The sequence below is a fragment of the Aythya fuligula genome, chromosome 2 (assembly GCF_009819795.1).
Source record: "Aythya fuligula isolate bAytFul2 chromosome 2, bAytFul2.pri, whole genome shotgun sequence".
NCBI lineage: Eukaryota > Metazoa > Chordata > Aves > Anseriformes > Anatidae > Aythya > Aythya fuligula.
The window spans coordinates 158,876,628-158,903,522 of NC_045560.1; the positions used below are offsets into that span (position 1 = coordinate 158,876,628).

The 26,895-nt window shown below is 52.4% G+C and overlaps 1 protein-coding gene across 13 annotated transcripts in view; it reads left to right on the plus strand.

Annotated features, from left to right (window-relative positions):
• Window positions 1-26,895, plus strand: part of ARHGAP39 (Rho GTPase activating protein 39) — an 84,287-nt gene that overhangs the window by 24,052 nt on the left and 33,340 nt on the right. The window contains exon 1 of one of the 13 annotated variants that reach the window (XM_032180876.1): window positions 19,032-19,061. The exons of the other annotated variants lie outside the window; for them this stretch is intronic. Coding sequence (XP_032036767.1) covers window positions 19,051-19,061 — 11 coding nt within the window. The 5' untranslated portion in view covers window positions 19,032-19,050. Of the gene's footprint in view, window positions 1-19,031; window positions 19,062-26,895 lie in introns of those variants that run through there. 13 annotated transcript variants of the gene reach the window in all.

Consider the following 26,895-nt stretch of genomic DNA (forward strand, 5'->3'; position numbering starts at 1 on the left):
CCAGCTAATATTTAAGGTGGGCAGATAATAGTTTTCTGCCTTGGGCAAACAAGCGCCTATTTGTTTTGAAGCTTGGGCCGAGAAGCCTGGTCTCGCTGCCTGAGCTTTTCTTGAACCGGTAGGACTCCAGGTGGCCCTGAAAGGAAGGGAGGTTGTTCAGGCCTCCTAATGTAATGCTAATAGATTACTAGAGATAATTAAAATTACTCCTCGGCAGCTTGTAATCATCCCTAGTATTTGTTTGCCTCTTGAGACGCGGCAGCTGTGTCGCAAGCCGTGGAGGCCTGGTAGAGCGAGGCCTCCTGGTTGTCCAACAGTGGCCAACACTTGGCCCCGCTGCCACTGGGACTCACGCATCCAGGTCCTAAGAGCTTGTTGAGCTGCAGTGCTTTCATTCCACTCCAGAGCAGCACAACCCCTCTCTATCGAGGACCCTGGATGGCAGGCGACAACCAAAGTAGCACCAGATTCCCCCAAAACAGCCATGAAGGGCCTGGGTTTTGGTGGTAACTCCTTTGCCTTAGCGATGGCCAACACTAATGGTAGAGCTGGGAGGGATGGCACAGTTGTGAGGAGGTGGTGATGGATGGGAGGCTGGGGACACTGGAGTTTGGTGATTTTCCTTGTTGTGGGCAGATCCTAACACGTCGAGTCACTTGGAGATGCTTTCTCTTGATTGCAGACATCAGAGGCTACCGAAATATTTGGGTTTTGGTTTGTTTGTTTTGTTGTGTTTTGTTTTTTTTTTTTCTTTGAAGATCCTAGAGTCACAGCATGGTTTGGGATGGAAGGGACCTTAAACATCAACAAATTCCAACCCCTGCCATGGGCAGGGACACCTCCCACAAGATCAGGTTGCCCAAAGCCCCATCCAGCTTGGCCTTGAGCACTGCCAGGGACAGGGCATCCACATCTTCTCCAGGCAACCTGTGCCAGTGCCTCACCACCCTCTGAGTAAAGAAATTCTTCCTTATATCTAACCTAAATCTCTTTCAGTCTAAAACCAGCAGGTGATAGATACCAGCATGAGTGATGATATAAGCTTGGCACGCGGGAAGTTCTGATCTCCTTGACCTGGTTGTCCAAAAGCTACAGCCTCAAGATGTCTTTAGGCCAACCTGCAGAGACTGGCAGGCAAAGAGCAGTCCCCGTGCTTGCGTTACTGCCTGTGTAGGAAGCAGTAAATCTACTGGGACCTGATCCAGTGGAAGAGTCAGCCGTCAAAACCTGTTAATGCTCCAACGAGGCAGCGTAAGGAGGGGCTCCTGGGGATGAAGGTAGACAGAAGAGCAGTCGTCTTCCTTCCTCTGTTTGTTGGCTTGACGTGACCCTGGGAAATTCGTGTCTCAGAACTGGTAAAGTCTCTGTTGTTACTGAAGTAATGGCTGAGAACACCCTTTTTGTCAACAGTGGCAGAAGTCTTCATCATGGACTTCTGCATCATGATGGGTTGCCCTTGATTTTAGGGAAAAACCCCAGCCCTGAAGCCGATGCTGTGCTCAGAACACCTGGATGGGTTGAGCGCTCTCATCCCTTAAGTCCAGAAATTGCTCCTCTGTTTCAGTCCTACACAGATGGAAATAACTTTTCCCAATCCCCCCCTTATTATGTGCTGAACCAAATATAAAATCTATTTTTATTAAATAGAATTAGCAGACTAATGCCCTAATTAAGAAGGGTTTACAATAATCTCTACTCTCAGAATAAGTGGAGTCGTGGTATCCCTCCTGCCTGTGGACTGGGCTGTTCTCCCCTCCCTGCTTTCGGGAGGTTTTGTAATGCGGCTTTTGTAAGACTGTTTTGTGAAGCACTTGTCTCCTTCTGACTAAGAGTTTGCTTGCAAATCCGTCCCTCCCAGAGGATGACAGAGAAAAGGGCTGGTGGAGTGTGGCGGAGTCACTTTTGTTGACTTGTAAGTGAATATATCTTAAGTATTTTCTTTTGGCTTTTCTCATTAGCTTTTTGTTTATCGTAGGTGAAGCGAACTGCGCTTTACCCAGCTAAAATTACCACCTTCACCCAGAATAATTCAGCTGCATCTGGGAAGTGGTCAGGGAATTTGCAGAAGCTGCACGACAAGATATTATTGTTGTAGAATGAGCAGGCTCCCCGCACGAAATTCATGAATGTAAACTTTAACATTTTCGCTGCTCTCCTACGCTTTCCCGGAACGAAGCACACAAGTGGGTTTCCTGCCCTGTCAACCTTTGGAGATGAATATTCCCTTTATCGTGCTGCCTTTCATCCCCTATGACGTATGCCCCGCAGAGTGATGTCCCAGAAGCTGAAACATTGCAGGATAACAAACGAATGTTGTGAGGGCTGGAACGGAGGTGGGTGTCCTCGTGGGGAGACTCGCAGTGCTGAAAACCTGCCAGCACCCCTCTCAACAGTGCTGGGGCTTCTCCTGGGGGGCTGGCGACTCGGTAGGAGCCCGGCTTCCAGCCAAGAAGGCTGAGAGCAGTTGCTTGAAGGGGGTCGGGAAGATGAGGCTGCTCTTCTAATGCGCTTGAGCTATTCTTCATTAGCGTAGGAGCGTCTAATTTTTCAGAGCTTGATTCTTGCCTTGAGGAGCTCGTGTCTCCACCAGCAAAAAAAAAAATAAATAAATAGCCCAACATCTTGGACAGAAGGACAGGTTTTATGACTAGCCCTGCGAGGAGAGTTAGGCAACGAGATCTTCGTGAACATGTTGTCCCAGACGTGCGAGGAAGGGAAGGAAACTTAAGCTGCTTTTCTAGAAGGATGAGCGTGAATCACTTGGGCCCCTGTCCCCTGTGAGTAATACTGTGAATCTGTGGTGCTTGCAAGAATGCTTTCACAACCCACCCATTGCCATACTGCGTGCACATACACTGCTGTAGAGTAGCATCTCCTCGCTGCGCCTCCAGTTGGGCGAGCTGAAGTGTTGACGTCCCCGTGTGCTTTCTAAAAATACGCGCACACTTTCCTGCGTGTGCTATTAGCACGGTTAAACTCTCGTCGCGGGCGTCACGGTTTTGCAAGGAGCCCGGCGGGCACAGCTGAAGGAACACGCTTGAAAAAAGGATTTGTCATCTACAAGCTGTCGTGGTTCCCGTGACCTTGCGATGCAGGGAGGAAGCTCTTCAGGTTGGCCATTTGCTTTGTGGTCACAAACATAGGTAGGGGTGGGTCACTACGGGGAATTTTGGGGTTTGGTGGTTTTCTGGCATGATGCTCGCCCTGTGCAGACAACCCAGTGGAGTAAAGGTGCCTGGACCACAGGGAATACTAGTTATAATCCTTAATACTACGAGTTCATCTTGCTTATTTTCTGAAAGACCTCTTAACTTAAAGAATTATCATAGAATCACAGAATTTATTGTGGTTGTTCCTCTCATACTAGCAGAACATGATATCAGGGACTTTGAGAAGCAGCACATTAGGGAAAAAGGAACTACAAAGGGTGCATTTCTGTAGAGAAAGGCCACTGATGGCAGCCGTCTGGAGCAGCAAAGTCATCACTGGCTTTTCTGAACAAAGGGAAATCTCCTTTTCACCCCTGCGGGCTCGGGGTGATGCTCACTTAGCCCCCTTAGCATGGGCAGCATTGCCTAGCCTTGCTTTTAGTGCCTGAACCCCATTTTGGGGTATTTTCTGCTGGACATTCAGCTCATGTATTCTCTGGCACAGAGACGTAGTAGTATTTGAAAAGAATCAAATAAAATTGAGTCGATTTCCTAACCCAATGACCCGTGCATCCCAGACACTGGGTGGTACCTCTGCGATTTGCTGGTAGGAGCAGCCGGGTGATAAATGCTCCCTGCTGCTGAGCTCTGTCTGCCCTATCCATCAGCCCTGCCGCTGGCAGCCTTGTGAGTCTGCATCAAATTCAGCCTGAATACTCGTGTGGTCATCTCCTCTTTGTCCAGCAGCTGGCATTTGACTGACTTCTCCTTCCCACATTCACACGTGGTGGTGTTGGTCTAAAGGGGTGAAGAAGACGATGAGGCACCAAAGGATGCAGGCGTCCCGCTGGGAGAGGTACAAATTTTGGGCACAAAGCAGCTGGGTTTGGTTCCAGGGCCACCTGGAGTCACTTTGTTTGAACCAGAGTGAGAACAGGTCATGTACATGCCCCAGGGAGCCTCAGGAGGCAAAACACGAGAGCGGAGCAGGAGGGATTTAGAAGCGCCAGGCAACTGGGAGCACTGGGAGCACTGCCGGTGGGTTTGGGCGCAGCAGGAGAGCAGCGTGCTGCTCCGATCCCTCCCCGTGCTTATTTGTGTTTAATCAGAGGCCTGAATCAGTGTATCACAAAATACAGACGTGGTGCCAAGCAGCAGTAAGTCCAGTTTCAGATGACCGGCGTTTCCCAGCGGACGGAGGCAGGACCGTGCCGACTTCTCAAGTGTTTACTGGTGCCGCGGTGATTAATGGTGGTGGGGCCGGGAGGGAGGAGGCAGAAGGCACTCCCTGAGCGTTGGATGCCTCGTCCTCTCGCCGTTTTAGTTGTTCCAGCCAAAAGGTTAAGTGGAGATCAAAAACAAATAGGAAACTTCGTCTGGGAAGCCGTGTTCAGACCTGGAGCGCCTTTTCAGACACTCTGGGAGCCGCAGCAGAAAGGTTAAAATTTGCAGCTCAAATGTTAGCTGTGATCTCGCTTGAGTGAGCGTCTGAAAACACATCTCGAGTCTCGGTTCGCCAAATGAAAGCTTCGAAGTCTTTCTCCCATCAGAGGCCAGAAGGCAGCAGGGCAGAGAAGCAGCAACTTGTGGACGTCCAAGATATTGCCTCACCCCGTCGGAATGGCTCGTCACGCAGCCCGGACCGCAGGCCGTGTTGTGGTGGATTAAACAAGAGGGTCATTGAAAGAATGGGTGCTCAGTCAGATGTTTGCAGGCATCTCGACAAAAGGCCTTTCATTCCCCGTGCCCAAGATCGAATCAAAACTCGAGGGCAGCTCGGCACCGAGGGAGGTGGCGGTGGTGGACGTAGCGGCAGCCTCGGGCCGGAGCCCGTCAGTGGAGTCAATGTCCCAAAAGGAGATGAAAGGTGGTGGCTGGAGGCTGTGTCTGACCTGCAGACCTGCTCTGGAAAAGGGAATAAATATCTCAGATCTGTCCGAAGTGCGAGGTGGAGACTAGAAGAAGGGAAGGCCAGCTCTAACTTCAGTTACCTTTGCTAGGGCTGGGGAGAAGTGTTAATGCACGGGTTGGATTTCTGAGACCCTTAAATGCTGGTATTTGTATCAAATGTTTGGATTGTGCCGGGTCCACTCTTGGTTTTTCATATTCTACTTCATTTATTGAGTTTGTTCCAGCTTTGGCTTTTTTCTGTTAAAGGGGTGCCACGTAATCCAGCAGCTTGCTCCTTCCCACCAGCCTAGCCGGCTCGCCCCGAGGGTCTGTCTGCGTGGTGCTTTGGAGCTTAAGGTGTGAAATGGACTTCAGATGTGAAGTCCAGTGATCCCTGTCTGGTTTGGAGAGGCTGTAGAGCCTCCATCCTTAGAGGTGTCCAGAGCCCAACTGGACACAGTCCTGAGCAGCCTGCTCTGAGCAGGACAGGGCCATCTCCAGAGGGTCCCTGCCAGCCTCGGCTCTTTGGTGATTCCTTGAAAATCTTCTAGGATGCAGGACTTAATTTGTGGGGTGCACAAAGTCTTCAAACTGATCTGGTCCAACTGGGTCCACCTGTAGAGAAGTTGGGTTTTGGGGGGGGGAGTGAGATATCTGGGGCCACAGGAGGGTGGTGGGACGATGAATGCAGAGCTGCTCGAAGCCCCACAGCCCTGGCATCGGGGGCACCTCTCACGAGTTAGCAGGAGATGAGCTTGGCAGGGGTGAGAAGAGGTACGGAGAGGATTTTGAGACCGTTGTTGCTGCAGGAGGATGTGGGGATGGATGGCATCAGGGAGCGCAGGGTGGATTTTAGAGTTTGGTGACAGTGGGGACAGGATATCTGCTCCAACCTCACAGCGACGGGGGTGTGCAAGGGGATGGGGGTGGTGGCCAAGCCTTGCTAAAACACCATCAGAAAAGTTTGGGGCAGTGAGCATTTGCATCCCAGAGCTCTGGTTGCTGCTCCCCTCTGGCTGGGTCCTCAGAGGGTACCAGCAAATGGAACAGCATTTGGGGGGATTTCTTCCATCCTTCACCCTTCCTAGGCATTTCATAATGCCTAAATGGTGCTCTTTTAGCTCGTCTTGTGGTCTTTTCTTCTCGACTGAGCATCTGGCATCAGGTTTTCCTCCAGCAGTCCCCGCCGAGCAGCCTGAGGACCCTAGCAGTGAGGAGCACGCCGCGTTGGGCTGCCTTTTTTCAGGCCCTCATTACGGGGTCGGTGCTGCCCCTTCCTGCAGGAGATGCAGCTGCTGGTTGTCTTCTCCAGGGGAAGCAGGTCGCCAGGCACCTCGCAGAGTCCCTCGTGCCTTTCAGGGGGGAAGCAAGGCTTTTATCGCGCTCTCCGAGAGCTGCTTGTAATTCCTCGCGGCTGGCTGTGAGATAAAGCGGTCTCTAATCTCAGCAGCTAATACCCAGCAAAATTGAAAGCTGCCAAGGTAAAAGGAAATAATTGTGAAAAGGGCTATCCGTAAAAAATGAAGTTAGCTTTAAAAGAAGGAAATTATTTACGCTGCGTTCGGCTGCTGAGCAGGAAGAACAGAGTTAATGGATCTCGCCACTTATGTGGCCACGTTACATTTCCATTTTTTTGTTGGAGATTTAGCAATAGATTTTTCGCCGTTGCTTAATCCTATTGCTCACCTGATTATTCTGTATTCAAACACTGTGTGTTGCTCCCCTGATTACTCTGTATTCCAACACTATTCTATATTGCTCACCCGATTATTCTATATTTAAGCACTATTCTGCGTTGCTCACATGATTATTCTATATTCCAACACCGTTGTGTGTTGCTCACCCGATTATTTTATATTCAAACACTATTCAATATTCCTCACCCGCTTATTCTCTATTCCAACACTGCTCTGTGTTGCTCACGTGGTTATTCTATATTCAAACACTGTTTTATATTCAAACACTGTTTAATATTCCAACACTACCCTACATTGCTCACCCAGTTCTATATTCAAACATGAAAACTGCCTGAGCAAACAAACAAAACAAAAAAAAATAAATTAATTTACAAGATCTAAATTTGGGCCCTGGAGCATTTTGACCCCATCACGTGGCAGCATTTTTTTTTTTCCCTTTTTGAGACCTGGCTGCCGTGTCGTTGGCCGTGCTGAGATATCCAAGGCCCTTGCACGCTGCCGTGGCAGGACTGCTATCGATTCAGCTGCTGGTATGGGTGATGCAGATCGAGGAAAGCAAGCACTGGGCACGTGGGGTGAGGAACACAGCTCTGCCTCGCTTTCCTCTTTCAGGGATGAAGATGCTTCAATGCCGAAGCAGAAATTGCTTGAGGAATGCTCGGGGTAATTTTAAGTTCGCAGCGAGTGCTGGTGCATAACTCGCATTTGATTATTTAAGTTTTACTGTCGAATCCAAGCCCCGTTTCCTGTTAATTCCTTGGAGCTCGCTTGCCATTCCTGGCATCGGGGTGGGGTGGAAAAAGCATTTTTGGGTTCCTCACCGACCACGGAGAGGACCGGCCGCTCGTCCCGTGGGGCTGCTCATTGCTCGTGCCGGACAGCTCAGCCTGGACGGGATCAGTGTCCCAGGGGCTGCCCAGTCCATGTTTCCTCATCCCTGGCCCAGGCAGAAAATCAAAACATGCCTAAAAGAGGAGCTCTAAGCCTAAATACAGAGCAGCAGTCCAAAGCACCTTTTCCAACAGCTGATACTGGAGACTCCTGAAATTATCCAGGACCAGAACAGAACAGTTCAGTTGGAAAGGACCCACGGGGACCGCAATCTAGGACTTTCAACGTGGTTTTGGCTTTAAAGATGCAAATTTAGATATGGGGAGGGTTTCTGGGCCCAGAAGCGCGTGGTCTCGCCCCTGGTATATTTGATCCAAAAGATGCGGCTTCGCAGAGCAGGAGTGGCGAGGCTTATGGGGGCTAACAAAACATCAAAGGTGTAGCTGCTGGATAGCAAGGTGAATCATGAGTAGCTGGAATTGATTCACGACAGGATGGAGCTCTTGTCAAAAAAAAAAAAAACACCTAAAATTCAGATGGAGATCAGTCATTTTAGAAACAGAACGCAGGCCCGGTACGCTCGTGTGTCAGAGAAGGCAATTCTTCTGGCTGCATTTGAATATAAAAGACTCAAAAGGTGTTCAGAAACAATGGCTCTGCTGTGGCTGTTACTCATAAGCTTTGCAATTCATAAAAGTCTCTTCTCTTTGTATAGAGAATTCATCCAGTGCCCTGTCCTTTGCTGTCATCTCTAGCCCGTATGGATGTCTGAAAGCTCAGCCGTGGTGGCCATGGCCATCCTCTACTACTAATATCTCTAATCTGGACTGCTCTTGTCTTCTAAGCAGAAAAATGGTTCAAAGTGAATGTTTGTTCCCAAAATATGGGGCTGTGCGTGATCCCCTCTGGGGTCTGTCAGTGCTTCTGCAAAGCGTGGTGTGCTGCAGGGCTCGCTGCCTTCTGCACAGCCACCTCCTGCTGCTGTGCTCAGCCTCCTGGAAATCTTGTCCTATACCAAATTCCAGAAATCTGAGCGATTCAAGTCCATTTCCAGACCAGGTTGGTGCTCTCAGTAACGAGATTTGAAAGCCTGTGCTGAACTCGAGGGATTCCCAAAAGATTCCAGGTACCAAGGATGGCTTCAGAGGATGACTCGGTTGCCTCATCAGGTCCAGTGTCTTAATATGAGGTGCTCTAGTCCTAAAAGGGAAAGGAAAATTAGTGCTGAAGAACCCATTTGGGTGTTTCCTTGAAGTGTGCTCAGCTCAAAGTGGGGATACGATGCCAACGTGGACAATGACACAAGGGGCTCAGAGGCAGGATATCTTTGGGGTTACTGGAAACGTACATTTTGGAGCTGCAGGTGGTAGAGCTGGGATACTCCTGCCTGCCCCAGGAGTGATCTGAATTATTATTCGTAATAATCTGAATTCTTATTCATGACATTCAGTGGAAGGTAGTTGCTGTGTCGGTGATGGATACGTCCGGGTGACGGAGCACGTCTAAGAGCAGGGAGCTCCTGCTCGAAAGAATTTAGGGCTTAAACAGAGAGGGTCGAGAAAGCAGAGATAAACCAAATGGATTGATTCACAGAATTGTGGCAGCTACTGTGCTCTCTGGGACGCCTGCCGTGGTAAATCTACCTGGGGGGAGAAGAAATGGAAGGGGAAAAGGGGACTCATTTGGGCACAAGCAGCCTAATCAAGGCGGCAGGCGGTTCTCCGAAGCCAAAGGCGAGGTTCTGGGGGCTGCTCCAACCGGCTGCAGTTTTTGGGTGGTTTTTGGCATTTCAGAAAGCTCTGTGATAGCGGGCAAGACAGGAGTAAAGGCACGCACTGCTGGGAGCAGAGGGATAAAGCTGGGCTTGGGGCTGGGAACGTGCAGGACTATGGCCTCCAGGCTTGTGGCAGCATGTGCTGGCTGGAAAAGCGTTGAGGATTTCTCTCTCCACATCACCTCAAAAATTAAGGTTTGGAAGAAAGCTCCCGAGCACTTCACGTGGAAGCTCAAAGCCAGCTCTGCTTTCCCTTTCCAATGGCCGCCCTACAAGCTCGTGCCTCATCAACCATGTCAAAGATGCTGATTCCCTTTTCCTGCTGCTTTTCCATGTGTTTTCCCAAATTTTCATTTGCTGAAACGAGAGCAGTAGTGGAGGGGAGGTTTTCTCTGTGCATGCTTTCAAATGTTGCTCCTGGGCGTTCTCCTGTGGATCTCTGGCATGGGTGTCTTGATGCCTTGTATAAATAGACTTGGACGAGTTGTTACTGGAGCTTCCAGTTCCCACGCTGATTCTTATCAAGGAAGATTAGTTCCCAGCCAAAGCTGTTATTTTTTTTTTTCTTTCTTTCTTTCTTTCAAGGGATTTATCGCATCAAAACAAGTCTGTGGCTTGCTGCAGTGCTGAAACGGCCACATTTACGTCCTCGGACTGGTACCGACCTGCTGAGCCACTGGAAAATGGGATGGGGTTGCTGTAGCCTCCTGATTAGGGCTGAAATCAGGACCGGGTTCCTGTCTGGCAGCTTCGGGAGCAGATAATCACCCGTCTGCACTGTGCCCTGGTGCTCCCATTTTTTGTCCCTGCCTTCCGAGCTCCTTGGGCAGCCGACGGCCCGATGGCACCGGCTGTTTGTGGCCACGCTGCGGCACGGCCAGCTCATCCCCTGGGCCAAGCAGGCGGTGCTGCTCGAGAGGTGCCCACCCTGCTCTGTGGCTGCAATTAAGTTCATTTAAGGATTAGGCAATTTGCAATATGCTTCTAATTGCCCTGCCGGAGCAAAACTAGAGAAAGAAATGGGGATATCGCGAACCCTCCGTGTAGGTTTGGCTCCCCGATAGCATCCAGGCTGCTGAAGCAGCTGCCTGTGAGTTAATCGAGCAGGGACCAGCTCGTTTCCTCCTCCTTTGCATCCTCTCATGAAGCCGTGCCTTGCTTAGGATCCAGAAACAGCAAGCGCTGGGGGGAAAAAAATAACTGCGTGTGTATTCATGGCCCTGCTGCTGGGAGCTGCAAGCTCTGCCAGCAGGGCTGAGCTGGGCTCGCTCGGTTGCGGGAGGGGCAGCTCACCCCAAAAAACAGCTCACCCCAAAAAACAGCTCACCCCAAAATCAGCTCACCCCAAAAACCTTGGGGTTCCTCAGCCCCGAGTTCCCCCTTGGCTTCCTCTCAAACCTGACATCTTTCAGCTCTTTTCTCCTTCCGATTCCTCGTGCTCAGCACAGAGTACTCGTTTAGTTCCCGTTGCTAAATTGGAAACGAAATGGTGAAACTGGTGAAGCCGGCGGTGGGGGAAGCTAGCCCCCGTGCCACGGGAGCGTGATGTGGTTCTGCATAACGAGCCTTGAGAGATGCAGCCGCTGACGCTGCTCCGGGTGTTAATAAAAAGACTGTTTTCCTCGGGGGCTACACCATCTGGGAACACATTTCTGGGCTAAGAACTTCTGCAGGGGAAGAAGCTCCACAACCACCAGAGCCTGGAGTGCGTCACGTGAAGGGAATAAACAAAAAATCTTCTCCATTTGGGTGGCCTGGCTCGTTCTGGCCTCTCCACTTCGGATTCTGCCTTGTAAATATTATCTAAGAGGGAAAAAGCAGTTCGGGACAGCTCTCGCTTGTCTTTTATGGTTGACGCCAAGGATATAAGCAGGCTCGAGAACAAAATGCCATGCGTGTGTTGGTTTAGGCACGCTGGATTTATTGGGGGAAAGCCCACTAGTCTGAGACTTCTGAAAAAAAATGCTGCTGTTCTTCACGTGGATTGGATCTGGGCTGAATACTCTCGAGAACCTTTCTTTCCTTCGTTAAAATCACTGTGTGAAAGATTTTGGAGGCGTTTCTGACCCTTTCTCTGATCCAGTAAGTCTGAGCAGCTGGGCTGGATGGGGAAACTTGAGCCATCAGCAGGTCAGGTCTTTGGTGGTGGAGAGCATCTCGACATTGATAACCAGAAGAAAAAAATCCATTTTTTTTCCTATTAATCTGTGATTTCGGGTGGACTTTTCCAGTCTGTTGTACCTGCGATGGCTGTACCTGGAGAGTGGAGGGAAGTTGGGCGTATCTCTGACCCAAATCTGTGCTCACTGCTTTGGGTCTGAAGGCGTAGGCTAGGCAGCCAATATCTTCCCTGGCAATCGAGCAGCTGGATGAAATAATTTTAAGTGATCCAAATGAATGAGTAGACCGGGGGAAGGTCAGGAGGACTCAGGTGCAGACTCAGCTGTGCTTAAATATTTTAGTCTCTAAGTGGATTGGCATTGTGACCCCAAACATCTAGTAAGTATTGATAGAAATGAAACACCAGACTTTGGATTTATTGCCAATCTTGGTCTCGTGTCGTTTCTACAAGTAGTGCCAAACACTGAGATTTCCAGCGTTGGATTCACCTGGGATGGATGTGCCCCGGGTGGCCGGACGAGAGCGTTCCTCCCTCTCCTCCTCCAGCACTCCCTTGTCTGTTGATGCTGATGTTCCCGTGGCTATATGGAAGGCTAAATTGGGGAGAAAATTGCTTCTGCTTGGTGATATCTCATTCAGAGACTTGGACCCTCGTGCTCTGTCCTCTGTGGCACCTTGCTCTGGTGCCAAAGGGTGCTGATGCCCCAGGAATTGCTGAGCGTCCGCACATCTGTGCGAGGTGGTGGGGCAGATCGATGCGAATCCTGCCCGGGCTGTTAGGCAGCTCTTGGTTAACACAAGCCCAGCGTGGAGGCGGAGGCATTTCACCTTTACTCTTTGCCTCCTTCTGATGCCAGTTCATTCAGGCTTCGTTTCTCTACAGCCAGCTTTAGAGGTGGATGTTCACGAATGCCTGCAAGTCCCTGTACTATGCAGCAGCCCGAACTCCTCGTCTGATTTCAGGTGTTTGTTCCTCTTGTTCAGCAGCACAAACATCGTAGGGGCTAAGCCTCTTAGGAGCGGGGGAAGCACTGCTTTATCTCCAGCTTTAATCTGAATCATGATGTTCTCCCTCTTGAGCAGGAACGAAACATCCAAGTTTAAGAGCCCGGACACGTCTTTATTTGCACGGCTGGAAACGTGACTGCTGTGACCTGCAGGAGGCTGAGGGACAGCAGATGGAGCAGGGTGGGCTATGGGGTGGGCTGACTGAGCGCTGCTGTTGCTTCCTGAGCATCTAGGACCCGTCAGAGCTGAGCAGGGACTCCTGCAGGTACCGGTGTTTCCCGACTTCTTCCTTCTTTTAAAGCAGCCAGAAAACAGAGGGGAAGCACGGTTTGTTATCTCCCCTTACAGGTGAAAGCTGATCGAGTTTCTGTTAACAAAGGGGAAGCGCTACAGGTGTTCCCCAGCAGGATTCAATGTGGCTTTTGTTTCTGGCAATTTGTTTTTTCTATGCCTATGCAAAGCAGCGAGGTCCCCCCCCCCCCCGGAGCAGGGAAGGACCTGGTACCTCGGGGAGCTCGCTGGAGGTGGCCTTGGCTTATCGAAGGGAGCTGGAAATGGCCTGGGGCTGGTGCTTATGGTTATAGCCAGCGCTGAGAGCCCATCCTGGTCTCTGCCACATGGAGCCCACAGCTGACGTATGCAGACCTTGGTGACTCAGTCCCAAAACGCAGCAGTTTGCTCCAAGGACCCTTTTATCAGCTGTGACCTTCACGTGTGTCTTACCATCGTGCCTAATTTTTCAGTTAGCATCCGTGCCTTGAAATAACTTCACAACTGCAGCACGTCCCACCTAATCCCTCCTTTTGCTGGTGCCGCGATGCTCGTGTGGAGGTGGGGAAGAAGTGACCTGGTTATCTGTACAAATGATATCGGGGCCAGAAATAACATATTAGTTTTATTATACCTATATATGAAATAAAAGATCGGGAAATTGCAAAGTGCTGGCCCCATCCTGCACAGCACAGAGGTTTTTTGGTGTCTGCATGGCTTGAGCTTCCGGGGTGAGGGATGGCACTTCAAAATGAATAAGGCTAAATAGCAAGGCAGAATGCGGCCATTCAGTGCAAATTTAGCACCGTTTGTCAAACTGTAAGTCAGCTGTCTGCAGCTAATTACGGAGATGTCAGAGAGTTTTGAATTTGTCAGCTGAATTCAAGATTGCAGAACGTTGCTTGCAAAATGTCTCCATTAAACAAGCAACAAATCCCTCAAAGAGCAGCATATTTATTTGTGGGTGCTCTGGGGCTCTGGCCCATACTGTTGTCCTGGTGGCCATACAACGAACTGGTGGAGGGTGATGGTAAAGGTAAGCGAGGCAGCAGCAGTGGACCCTGGGCTAGGAAAATAAAAAATGGACTCAATGATCCTTGTGGGTCCTTTCCAACTCCGGGTGTTTGAGGACTGGGAATGGGTCAGCTCTCCAGTTCACTGTATGGCTGCCGTGAGTGGTCCCAGTCCCGCTGTGGGTGGGTGGCAGTGTGCTGTGCTTCTCCTGTGGTGTTGAACCACTCTTTGGAGGGATAAAAGCACCGTGCCAGGTCTGGGTGGTGTGAGGGGTTCTGTTTGGAGCTGATAATCTCTGAGACTTTGCTCTGCCTTGCTTTGAACATGTGTCAGGAGGGAAGGGGTGCCCGTGTCTTAGCTCACAAATGGCTCATTCTCAGCTCTGTGTCTGCCTGAGTCATAGAATAATTAGGGTTGGAAAAGACCTCCAGGATCATCTGGTCCAACCATCACCCCACCACCAATATTACTCATTAAACCACGTCCCTAAGTGCCACGTCCAACCTCTCCTTGAGCACCCCCAGGGACGGTGACTCCACCACCTCCCTGGGCAACCCGTCCCAGTGCCTGACCACTCTTTCTGAGAAGAAATGTCTCCCCATTTCCAACCTGAACCTCCCCTGGCACAACTTGAGGCCGTTCCTTCTGGTCCAGTCACTAGTTACCCGCTAGAAGAGGCTGACAGTCTCTCCCAGGCTTCTGTGCCACCGAGGATATTGTTGGTTTACAGGTGAATAAACTGTGGCAAACAAACGAAGAGCATCTTTCCATTGCAAAGCTCAGGCGGTAAAGCTGTCCCCAAAGCAAGTCTCCTGTGTCTGTTACTCCTTAGCAATTAGTAGGTACTGGTAGAGAATTAAATCCGCTGCAGTAGGTGTTGACGAAGCTACGGTGAGAGTCCTCGCCCCAGAGCTTTCCTGTTTTCCAGAAGGACAAAGGGTGAATGTGAGTCAGAGCTGGATGCCCAAATCCTCCCGTTTGCTCCCCCCTGAAGCTGTCAGAGCACATCAGGAAGATGTTCAGCACCGTGAACCCGTGTAGCCCTGAGAGCACAAATCAGAATCACAGAGTTGTAGGGGTTGGAAGGGACCTCCAGAAATCATCGGGTCCAACCCCCCTACCAAAGCAGGTTCCCTAGAGCAGGTTGCCCACGTAGGTGTCCAGACAGGCCTTGAATATCGCCAGAGAAGGAGACTCCACAACCTCCCTGGGCAGCCTGTCCCAGTGCTCCGTCACCCTCACTGTGAAGAAGTTCTTTCTCATGTTAGTGCGGAACTTCCTGGGCTCCATTTTGTGGCCATTGCCCCTTGTCCTGTTCCCAAAAAACACTGAAAAGAGGTTGGCCAAATCCCTCTGTCTCCCACACTTAAGATATTTGTAAACATTGATGAGGTCCCCTCTCAGTCTTCTTTTCTCCAGGCTGACCAGACCCAGGTCTCTCAGCCTTTCCTCACAGGGGAGATGCTCCAGGCCCCATATCATCTTTGTGGCCCTCCACTGGACTCTTTCCAGGAGATTCCTGTATTTTTGGTGCCAGGAATCCCAGAACTGGACACAGAACTCTAGGTAAACGAACCCGACACCATCCTCCAGAGCAAGGCCAGGCTGCGAGGTCCTTCTGTTGGCGCTAGGCCTTTGGCCACCCTAGACCCTGTGGCCCAGCCCCAAATCCAAATGCCATTGCGATGTGGGACCAAACAGCCTTTTCTGAAGGGACAGAAGCCCTTTTCATAGGACTGGCAGAGGGCTAAAGCACTCGGTGTGTGGGACAAGGGGGTGGTGGGACTTGCGTGCTGCAAGCCTTGGCCAACACGTCTGGTGGCAGATGAGACAGAGGAGAAGCAACATCTCCATGCTGTGAGCTCTGCTTTTGGCCAAAGAGCTGTGAAGTCCTGCACTGGGTGAAGCATTGGAAGTGCCCAGTGGGGTCCCCATCCCCAGGGATATTTAAGAGACATGGCCCTAAGGGATGTGGTTTAGTGATGGGACTCGGTAGGCCTGGCTAATGGTTGGACTCAATGATCTTGAAGGCCTTTCCCAGCCTAGATGATTCTATGACTGTTGTAGGCACAATCAGTCTTCATTTTGCACAAATTCACCTTCTCTTAGTTGTGATACTTTTTTTTTTTTCCACCCATGCTTCCTCTCAGTGGCTGGGGAAGGAGCAGAAAGGAGCAGCCTCCAGGTTGGTCTCCCTTTTCCTACCCTGGGGCACTCCTCCGTGCTCGTGCCCTTTTTGCGGAGGCTGCATAAGGAGGCGATCTGTATTTATTGCACCCTTGAAGGCGTCTGGACACTTCTGCTACTTTGGGATGTGGAAGGCTGTGATGAGAGGCCGTGAGCACGAGGCTGATGAGCGTGATTAAAGGGAGAGCCTGAGACCTCTAGCTGAACAGACGTCCACTTTCCTCTACGGTTGAGCCACGTTGGCTCGTGGACATCCATGGTCATGTTGGCCCCTTTCTACAGGAGCCCTCTCCTTGCCTACAGCCCTCAGGCTGGCAACTGTGAGAGCCCAATGCGAAGTTTGTTTGATTAGGCTCTTGGCAAATTGATAGAGGGATCGAGGATTACAGGAACAGCGCTGATAACTAGCTCTCAAGCCGTCCCCCTGGTGCTCCATTAATGGCTTTGTGGAATTCCCATCTCTCTAACGCCTCGCATTTGGGTTGTCTTAAATCATTAAAAAGAAAAAAAGAGCGCCTGCTCTCCGTGCTCCTGCCAAGTAGGTCAGTGTTTTCCCAGTTGTGCCGTTTGGGAAACGGAGACATTATTCAGAGCGACTTTCCCCAAGTTGCTTGGTGAGTTGAAGACAGGGCTGGAAGCCCAATAATAGTTTCGAGCATTAGTTCAGCCCCAGTCCTCGAGTGAAAATAAGTCACTTGGTCTACTCAAAGCCTGATTAAAATAAATCTCGGCGAAACCTGGCAAAACAAACGGCGTATTCCTGAATCCTGCAGTGTAGGAGAAGGGATCTGGAAGATGGGAGGGGTGGGCAATTGGTGCCGCATAAAATGCGACAAACTCACCTCCTTGTGATGTGAGTGCTAAAAATGCCACCTGATGCTTCCCGTAGGAAGAAATGAGCCAAAAAAAAATGTAGTGGTTGTGCTACCATGGGGTGGAGTTTTGTGGGGTTTTTTGGTTTGTTTCTTTTTGCCTGATCATGACAAGAATAATAATAATTAAATTAAAAATAAAATTTAAAAAAAAGCAAGGCAGGAGCATCACCATGGTGTCTGCGATCGTGTCCAACCCCTTCCTGCCTCTGGCTCAAAAGAATAAAAACCACAAAGACCCTGCTCCAGCAGTCCCGAAGCCATCGGGAAAATAGCTCATTTATGAAATGGGCACTTCTCGCTGGGAGAATTGTTAGGTTCAGAATCCATCCTCCGTTATAATTTTATTTTAACATGAAACTAATCAGGATGAGTTGTTACTCAGGACGTTTTTTAGGCAGAAGATGGCATTAGGGAGAAGAGTACGGAGCATGAAAAATGGGTTGTACAGTGTCATTCTGTGGCTACTTGCCTGAGATATTAAATATGTAGGATTTTAAGCTCAGATCTTGTGTTGATTACGCCGTGGCTGGCCAGGTCTTCTCCCGACACTGAGTGCTTGGCCAAAACAGGATTTCGCCGTGCCCACAGTTAGGTTTCTGGCTGGCAGGAGGACCTCTCCTGGTGTCAGGTCTCCTGTTCTCTTCCTTTTGCAATCAGAGCCCATTTTTCCATCCCCTTTGCAAGCCATCTGCTGCAGCTGCGAGCTCAAAACTAATATATGGTAAGGTCAGGCTTGTGTTTTTTTAATTTCCTTTTTTTTTTTTTTACTCTGAAATAAGTCTGGTCTCAGGCAGGCGCTGTTGTCTGGGAGCATCAGGATTAGAGCTCGGTTCGTGTACGGGAAATAACTCACACGGCTGCTGGTGTGCTCTCCTCCTGTTTATAATTGCTCTGTTCAGGTTCTCGTACCAGGCATATTGCGAACGGGCTTGGAAGTGGGGAAACCACAAATTTAAAAATAAAAATAAAAAAATAAATAAATATTTTTTTTAAAAAAAGCAACCCCTCGTTTCCCATCCCAGCATCACCTCTCCAGGAGCCCGGCTAATTACGCTCCTCCGAACGAGCCTCCTGGCCCCGGCGAGCGGCTCCTCCTTGGTTACCTCCGCTGCCGAGCGCCGGGGGAGGCCGGGCGAGGAGGGCAGAGCCTTCGTCTTCACCCACCCACGCTGCTCCCGGGGGCAGGGCATGCTGCCAGCCCCTCTGCCGGGGAGGCACGCAGCGACGCGCCGAGCGCCGGCTCCGCCGTGCGCCCCGCGTTAGACCCCGAAGGCGAATGTCTCGGTGCCCACGAGGAAGAAGAGGCAGGAGGGATGCTGCGGGATGGCGAAGGAGGGGACGACGGGACGGCTCTTTGGAAGGAGGTGGGCATGGGGCTGGTAGATGTGGCTTCGCGTTGCTGGGCAGAGCGCGTCGGGGAAGCTGCTTCGAAGCCGGCGCGTCCCACGGATGTGATTTTTCTTTCGCTTGGCCTTGGTTGTGCTGCTGGATGTGAAAGCCCAGAGAAGAAAACACCCCGCTGAAACCTGTCCTCTTGTGATTGCGCTGCCCCAAGGCTGTGGGAGCGAGCTGGTGCCAAGTGGGGCCAGGATTCAGGGGCTTCCCCGCTCGGAGCTGAGCGCCTGGGGCTGCCGGTGCCAAAGCTTTGGGTACGGAGAGGGAGCCTGCTGCCGCTGCTCCTCCATTTCCCAGGGGCTTCTTCAGAGTTTTCTAGGAGCTGGGTTTGTTTTCTTCACCGAAAGCCAAGCAGCAGAATGCCGCATACTCCTCCGTCCGCCTTGCTCTCCCCATAAATGCTCGTGCTCACGTGGCCAGCCCTCGCCTACAGCCTCTACCCGGCGGCAAAGGCCAGCTGTAAGCAGTCCTTAAGGACTATTGAGAGCAAGCGCTGGCTGGCAGGGGGACAGCCTTGCTCTTAATTGCTCTTTTCCACCCTCGCTTGCTGTGAAGTGCTCCGAGGGCTGCCGGGAACACTGCTGCCTCTGTTCCCCGCGCAGACAGCGGCCGCGGTGCCCCCAACCCAATGGCGCACGGGACGGTGCCGGAGGCACCGCGCTGCCAGAGCCCGGCACGCGTGATCTGCACGGCCCCGGTGTGGTGCAAGCGCTGCCCCGGGTCCTCGCCGGCATTTGCTAATTTCTTCTAATTGGGCCAGCCTTCGTCTCGTTAGCCGGGCCCTCGCGCCGCAGGGCTGCGCGTGCGTCGCTGCCCGGGATCCTTCGCTTGGGACCGAGATGTTTTCCCGGTGAGCTGCTGCTCCGCGGAGCTCAGGGGATGAGCTTTTTGCTCTCCGATTTCTTTCGGAGTCGCTGCTTTTTTTTTTTTTTTTTTTTTGTACTCTAATCAAGAGGGTTTTGATGCGGTAATTAAAGACACGGCCTTAATGGGCATTCTGTGGGATGTAAATTTGTCGAAAAGCGCAAGTCAAAAACTTTTTGAGACCAAAGCGCTTTTGTGCTCGCTTAGCCTATTGTAATGAGGGGTGTGGTGCTTAAGGAATATTAATTAGTCCCACGGGTGAGGTTGGGGAGCCAGAAAAATGCCGCCTCCGCCCCTGCTCCCCGGTGGGAGTTTGGGGGTGGCGAGAGCAGGAGCCGCGCATGGGAGGCAGCGAGAGGCAGGGAGCAAAATTCCCCCTCCTTTAAAATAAACAACAATAATAATATCATTAAAAAAAAATCCTCTGGGAGCCGGGCGCACCTTCCTTGGGTAGCTGGCTCTGCCAGGCGAGTTCAAACCACCCCCGTCCTTCCCCCGGGGGTAGCGGTTGGCTCTCGAATTGCGACAGATCCGTAGCCGGGGCTGGGAATTGGGAAGTCGGGTGCCTGGAAAACGGCCGGGGGCTGGCTCCAAATATCCCCAGCCACAGATTGGGATGGGACAAGACCCCAAGGACGTGTGGGTGAGTCCCTTTGCTTGTGTGAGAACCGGTGCCGAGCGAGCCGCCGGCTCCATCCCCGGCACACGGGGCGAGAGGCTCCGTGGCTGCGTCCCGGAGGCGTCTCGCTATCCTTAGGGTATCCAAATGATGGATTAATTACCCTGCCAGTCCCTGGGAATCCCGGCAGGCTTCCTGCCGATGGGAAACGGGGCAGGGACTGAGCGGTGGTTGCGTAGGCAAGGAGGCAGAGGGCTGGTGGAATTCGGTGGCCGACCCGGCGCGCGGTGCCGACACGCTCTCCTGCGTCGGGCTGGGCTTGAGGGAGGAGGGTTGGAACAGGAAAATGTCGCAGCCCTCTCTTCCCAAGCCTTAAAACCAATTAAAGACAGCCCGGCCTGGGAGAGAAATAGCCGTAGTAATTACAGGGGGAGAGGCAGTGATGAAGGAGAAGGGAGAAATGATAGGACGGAGTTATCAATTAGATAGTGACTCAGGAGAGCCGCGCGGCAGAGGGTGAAATTGCTGACGAGGAGCTCGCTTCGTGGCTTCCCGGCGTGTCCAAAGCTTGTTCTCAGCCGCAGTGCGGGCCCATTATCTGGTGCTCCTTGGTCTGGCAGGAGAGCTCGGCTTCCTCCCAGTATCGTGCGAGCTGGTGGTGTTTGGAAACGGGAAGCAGAAGGCAAAGTTTGGATGACTTCATGGAAATGTCAGTAACTTTGGGCAAATAGCGGTAGGAACCAGACCTCCAGACCGTCGTTTTTGTAACGAGTCTTGGAAATTGAGGGAATCAGATCTAGATAAATGTCCGTAATGTGTCGATGTATTAAAAGGCCAAGCAGGAAGGTCTGGGTGGCTGCTCTGGAGACCTGGTGCTTGGGGATGGACAACCTGTTGGCTGGCACAAAGAAAGAGCAGTCAGGCATTGGGACGGGCTGTCCAGGGAGGTGGTGGAGTCACCATCCTTGGGGATGTTCAAGGAAAGGTTGGACGTGGTGCTTGGGGACATGGTTTAGTGGGTGACGTTGGTGGTAGGGGGATGGTTGGACCAGATGACCTCGGAGGGCTTTCCAACCCTAATGATTCTGTGATTTCGTGGTACCACACGGTGCATTAGCAGGACCTTGAGTGTGGGTCACGTTGGCGCCAGCGATTTGGCATCTCTAAAGGGAGCTGATCTGATATTGTTGTAATGATGGGGATTGAAGGCGAGTGGCGAATAATCAAGGGAACAAACTGGACCTGGCTTACTCGGCGAGCTGTCCCCGCTGGTGGCAGGACCTGGGGACCCAGTGGGGACATCTCTTGGCCCTTGTAGGGTGCACACATTGCTGGCATTGAGGTGCCCGTGGCTAAGGGTGCCTGGTGCCCTCAACTCTCAGCTCAGCTGACACGAACAATCGCATCCAAGTATTGAGGCTAGAGTATTCGAATTAGAAATTGGGCTCAAATTCCTTTGGATGGAGGTCAGGTGAGGTTTTTTTCCCAAGCTTTCCATTTGCAAATTCTAACATGGAAGAAATGCTTCCCTAAGAAAAGCCCTTTGAGCTGCAGAATTTCTGTTTTGAAGGTGAAAGTCGTTCGGGGGAGTGTGAGGGCCTACAGCACACAAAAAAGCCGGAGCAAGACAAGTTCTGAGCTGCAGCACGAGATGGCTTTTTAAAATATTGATTTCTCTGGCAGCTGCTAGCCGTTTTCCTTTGAGATCTGGGTAACCCAGTTTCTTCTCCTGCAGCGTCGGGAGGAACGAGGCAGACTTGAGTCTGGTACGGGGCATGGCACCGCGACACGCAGGATTGTGGCTTCGTTGTAGGACTTGAGGAACAGAGGTTGAAGCTGGAGGCATCTCTGGGGTCATTTGGTGTCCCCCTGCCCCATCAGAACCCCCCCAGCTGGTGCCCAGCCCCAAATCCAGGTGGGTTTCCCAAAGAGGAGCCCCCAACACCTCCCTGGTCCCAGTGCCATGGCTCCAGCACTTGTACCACGAGGGTTGGCGTGCCTGGAGCGATGCAGCGATTTGGGGGAACCCCAGCACTCGGGTGTTGTCTCTCTGTTTGGGTGCACTGACTTCCCGAGGCTCTGGGGACAGATTTGGCTTTGTGTAGGTGGGCCAAAGTGCCCTGAGAACCTCTAGAGCTGCGGAGGGTTGGAATTTGATGGGCTTTGAGGTCCCTTCCAACCCAGCTGTGGATCTTCCAGCATCTCCCCCAGAAGTTCCTGGTTTGTGTCCGCCCTCTGAGACGCACGGTGTCCACCCAGAACACGCAGCCTGGGGGGTGAATAACCTAAAAAAGCCCCAAATGACTCCTTGGGAGGCTTGGAGACGGGTTTGTTCTCAAGCACACTTGATTACTGCCGCCTTAGCTGCATCTCCATAAAAATGCTGCTCTGCAGTGAGCCGGGTGAGACGCGTTTCCTCCCCAAGGCGAGAACCCCTTGGATCCGGGGAGCTGCAGGACCTCTGCGGGAAGGGTTTGTGCTCCCTTCCTGCCAAAAGACCTTGGTGAAAATACTTCAGCTCCCTCGGGTACTGAAAGCTGCTTCGAACCCTGGGCTCTGCATCCCTGCTGCAGCCAGCGGTGGGGCGCGCAGGGGCGCCGAGCACCGCCAGCTTCCGCTCCCTACCGCAGGCGCTTGCTGCCCCCTGACATAACCAGGAGGAATTCAAGGCTTTGTGATAACAAACGTGCACGCCCTGAGGACGCACAGGTGCTGCAAGCGCAGATCTGCTGGCGTTTTGGGTTAATTCGGGAGGATTTGTGGCGTACCGGGGCTGGATGACCGGGGGGGTCATGAGAGGCGCTGGGTCGGGTCTCGGTGCGCTGCCCGCCTTCCTCCGCAGCAGCAAAACCACAAAGCGCAGAGGGGAGCGGGGATTAAAAGGGAAGCAATTTGCATGCAGTTGCGTAACGAAGTTGCAGGAGGCTGGGGATTAGAGCGGCACCGAGAGACCGCGACACGATGCGGTATCCCGTGATCCGAGGCTCCAGAGGTGGCTCGGGAAGAGCTGGCTGCGGTAACGCTACCACGCCGTATCACTCGGAGGCTCCTTCCCAAGACAGGTCGGGCTTTCCACAGCCCCTTACCCTCAGTTTTTCCTTGGGCATCTGCAGATGGTTGGGGTCGGCCGATCCGAACCTCTGCTTGGAGCAGGGGCAGTGCCAAATTCAAGCCGGGTGCCTCGGGGCTTGGGAATCTCTGAGCACAGCCTCGGCGGCCTCACCAGGGCCCCTTGCCTGAACGCGAGCATGAAAAATGCTCCGTTATCAGGTGGGACAATTCCTTCCATTCTCTTTCTGCCAAGGAAAAACAGCTTTTCATATCAAGTAGGAAATTGTTTGTATCGTTTTGCATCCCCATGCAACAGATATTTTTTCCCCCATCATTTATTCAAACCCCTCGTTCTCCGTCCTCTGTGTCCAGCTGCGGTGGCTGGATGCAGTTATTATCGCAGTGCAATTAAAGTCAGCACACCTTCATGCCTTGCATGTCATCGTATCACCACTTTTTTTCTCTCCCCAAGTTGGAATTCTTTAGGAGAAATGTATAAAGTCTGCCGTGCACTCGGGGCAGCTCAGTCTGTCTCAGGGTGCTGCCGGATCAGGGTGCTCGGATGTTGCCACCCAACAGCAGATTTGTGCCATTTGGGCCGAGGCAGGTCCGTGTGCACGTAAAACCAGTGGCACTAGCCAAAAAATTGGGCACAGCAGCCAAGAAGAGCTGCGTTCCCGTGGGATTTCTGACAAAGGTGCTGCGGGGAAGGGCACGGCGGGGATACGGGACTGATTTCCCAGTGAGGAGCCCGAGGTAAAACTCAGTCTGGGACTCTGTTCTGTGTTAGAAAGATCCTTCCAAAACATCTTTGTGTGATGGTATGGGATGCTCCTGCGTGGCTGCAGAAGAGCTGAACTCAAACGGGAAGGCTGGGGGGAATAAATGGGGCATAAATGGTGAGGGGAGCCCTGCGAGGCAGCACGAGGAGGTGGCAGAACCTGGTCCTGGTAGGATACGGTGCCTGCGAGAAGCGATGAAGACTGAAGCCAGGTTTCCTGGGTTCAGGCTCCAGGGGAGCCTGATGGGGTTGGGGGGACCCAAAGGTGCCTCCAACCTCTGCCATTCTCTGATCCTGCGATCTGCACCCAAGTCCTGCGGGCTCTTGGGGTCCGACCACGGAGTGACCCCGACCAGGAGGCGAGCGGCGTTCGGAGCACCCCAGTGAGAGATGCTGGGGGTCTTTTGCGGGGTCTGTCCCACCCCCACGCCACGTGCTTCAGGATCCTTCACCAGCAAGCACAAATAAAACACCGGAGTGTTTTTTTCCTGCTGGAAATCGAGCCCAAACACTCCATCCATCGCCGGGCTCGTCCCGCTCCCGGCAGACGAACCTCGCCGTGCCGCTGTGCTCCTCCTGTTGTCCCTGCAAGGAACGAGCCGTCCCAGTTGTCGGTGGCCGGGGAATGTTGGCAACAGCTTTTGGGAGGCTTCCCGCAGCCCGGCGACGTGCAGATGCTGCAGGAGGAGCATTCCTCCACCTCCCCGCCCCGGGCTGCTATGCTTCGCGTTGGGGCTGAGCCCAGCCACCCGGAGAAGTAGGTTAAATACCAGGGATCCGAGCGCCGCTCGGCTTCGAAGTCGCGCTATCGGAGCAATTTATCTGGCTAATTTTAGCAAAATGTGTTATTAAGTGGATTAAGGTAATTAAACATTGTTATCGGCAGTGGCTGACATGATAACGTGCCCCGCCACGGGGGCCGCTCTTATCCAAAACCTCGCCGTAGCAGCGCCAGGCCCACCAAGGGTGATGACGGCCATCATTCGGGTGGCACCACACGTTTTTAGCCCTTTGGTGGCTTTAGGTTGAGGTTTTGTATTTCGTAAGTGTGCAAACCCTTCGTAAACCCTTTAATTAAAGTCTTCTGCAGCGTGGTTTTTTTGTTTGTTTGTTTGTTTGTTTTGGTTTTTTTTAAATGCTGCTCACCGAGTGCTTCAGACCCCTCTGGGAAGCAGGCAGCGTCTCCCAGATGCCGGCCACCACCGAAGCAATCCAAGGGCTGTTCTCGTGCAAGGGCATCCAGCAGGAGCACGAGGAGCCCCGAAATGTGTTATCAGGGCAGGACTCACTGCCATGCACAGCACAGGTAGCATCAGCTCTGATTTTTGGGTCTGCAGGCATTGGCCTTGGTTGGGATCATACAGAGAGGGCCTGTCCGTGCTTTGGGAAGGCGATTGGACCCAAAAATCTCTTGGGGTCCCTTCCAACCCCTACAATTCTGTGGTTTTGAGCCTGGCAGGGCTGGCTGAACGCCCTGAACAGCCCCAGCTCGCTGCAGAAGCTGCGAGGTTCGAGGCCCTTTTCCCTTTGTTTCCGTACCAAATTAGCACTCATTTCTTTTCCATGCCTGGCTGTGGCTCTCCCGGAACCCGGGGGAGGAGGAGAACAAAGCGAGGCAATTTTTCGGAGGCAGCGTGAGGCTGTCGACAGCTCGGCGTGGTGCACGGCCCACCTTCGGGTCCCGGATTTGGGGATTTAATGGCAGGTTTCTGTGCTGGTCCCCGGCTGGAAATAACGCGGCCAGGCCTCTGGAGCGGCTCAGTCCTTGGAGCTGCCAAGTGCTGAATGCTTTTACGTGGCTTTTTGGATCATTTCAGGCCGCCCTGCTGAACAGGACGAAGGCAAAACCTCCACAGACGGATCTGGGCCGCTCTGCTGGCTGGGAACAGCAAAGCCATAATCCCCCAAAACAGGGTTTTTACCCAAAAAGTGCTCGGTGGAACGGGAAGGGAGCTGCAGGCCCGAGGCCGGAGCCGCTCACCTTCTGTTGGGCATCCCGCGTGCTGCAGTGCCTGGAACAGAAAAACTGTTAGGTTTTGGGGCAAGATCTCGGAGGTTTGGCTTCTGCAGGCTCTGGAAAACATCAAATCTTGAAGCTTTGCCCTTGTGCTGGTGCTGCAACCCGGTAATCACAGGCACAATGTCCCAGCCACCGAGGAGTTGACGTGGCAGAGAGCCTCGGCCTTGCTGCGTTGGCATGGAGGGCGTCATGTTGATGGTAGCCCTTGGTGAGAGTTGGGCTTCACGGCGTGGGGAAGGGGCCAGGAGCGGATCTAGGAGCCACCTTCCCCTCCCTGATGGCGAGAAGAGAGTGTCAGGCTTGCCCGTGGTTGCGGCACGGGAAGGGGGAGAGGCAATGCACGGCTGCACCGCGCTGGGGCCTCGTGGTGGGCCTCATGGAGGGATCGCCCAAGTGTGGTCAGCTCTGAGACCCCCATCGTGAAAATTTCAAAACCAGACCGAAAAAGGCCCTGAACAGGATCACTTCAAGGACATCTGTACCCAAGGGAGGAAGGGAAGGTGGCCCCGGTGACCTCCAGAGATCTGTTCCAGCCTAAAATGTTGAAAAGCAGGGCAAGGAGACATCAGGCAGTGCCTCCTGCGCTGGATGCTTTCCATCTCCCACCCAGACCCAGGACTGAGCACTTAAGGGTTTGTCCCTGCCCCTTGGGGGGTTATTTATTTATTTATCTACTGATTTATTGGAAGATGCACACGATTCTCCCAGTAACCCTAGTTCCAGAACACTTGCTGCATCCTCCTCTGAAATTTCCTCCTTCTTTTCCTTGCGTTTTCGGGGACTTAGAGGTTTCCTTCCCCTCTCACAGAGGGACCTCCTGCTGCCTGGGGGCTCCGGGAACCCCCTGCAATACAAATCCATGCGTAGCAGGGAGGCCAAGCTCGTAGGGCCGAGAGGAATCCTCTGCTGCTGCCAACGGAGGCAGCAAATGCTCTCGCACCTGCCAAGTCACTCTCGGGGGACGTTATTCACTTTAATTCGGGGGTTTTGCCCTCTGTGCAGCTTTTCCTTCTGCAGAGCCCGTGCCAAGGATGGGCAGAGCATTCCTCCTCACCCCACCAATGCCATTTGTGCGTAGAAGTCGCCCTGTTAGATGAGGAGTTCATTGACATCCCTGCTTTTTTTTTCGAGGTAAAACGCCCAAGTTTCAGTCCTGGGCTGACCAAAAAAAAAAAAAAAAAAAAAAGAAAGAAAAAAAAAAAGAAATTGCTTTTATTTCTGGCATTCCATTTTTGAAGTTTCAAGGTTGGTTAGCCCTGTCGTGCCGCCGCTCGCTTTCTCCTTAAGGTCAGCTGCTTTTCCCCCGGGAGAGCGGGGGCAGAAAGCAATTTTGCTCGCGGGCTTCGCTG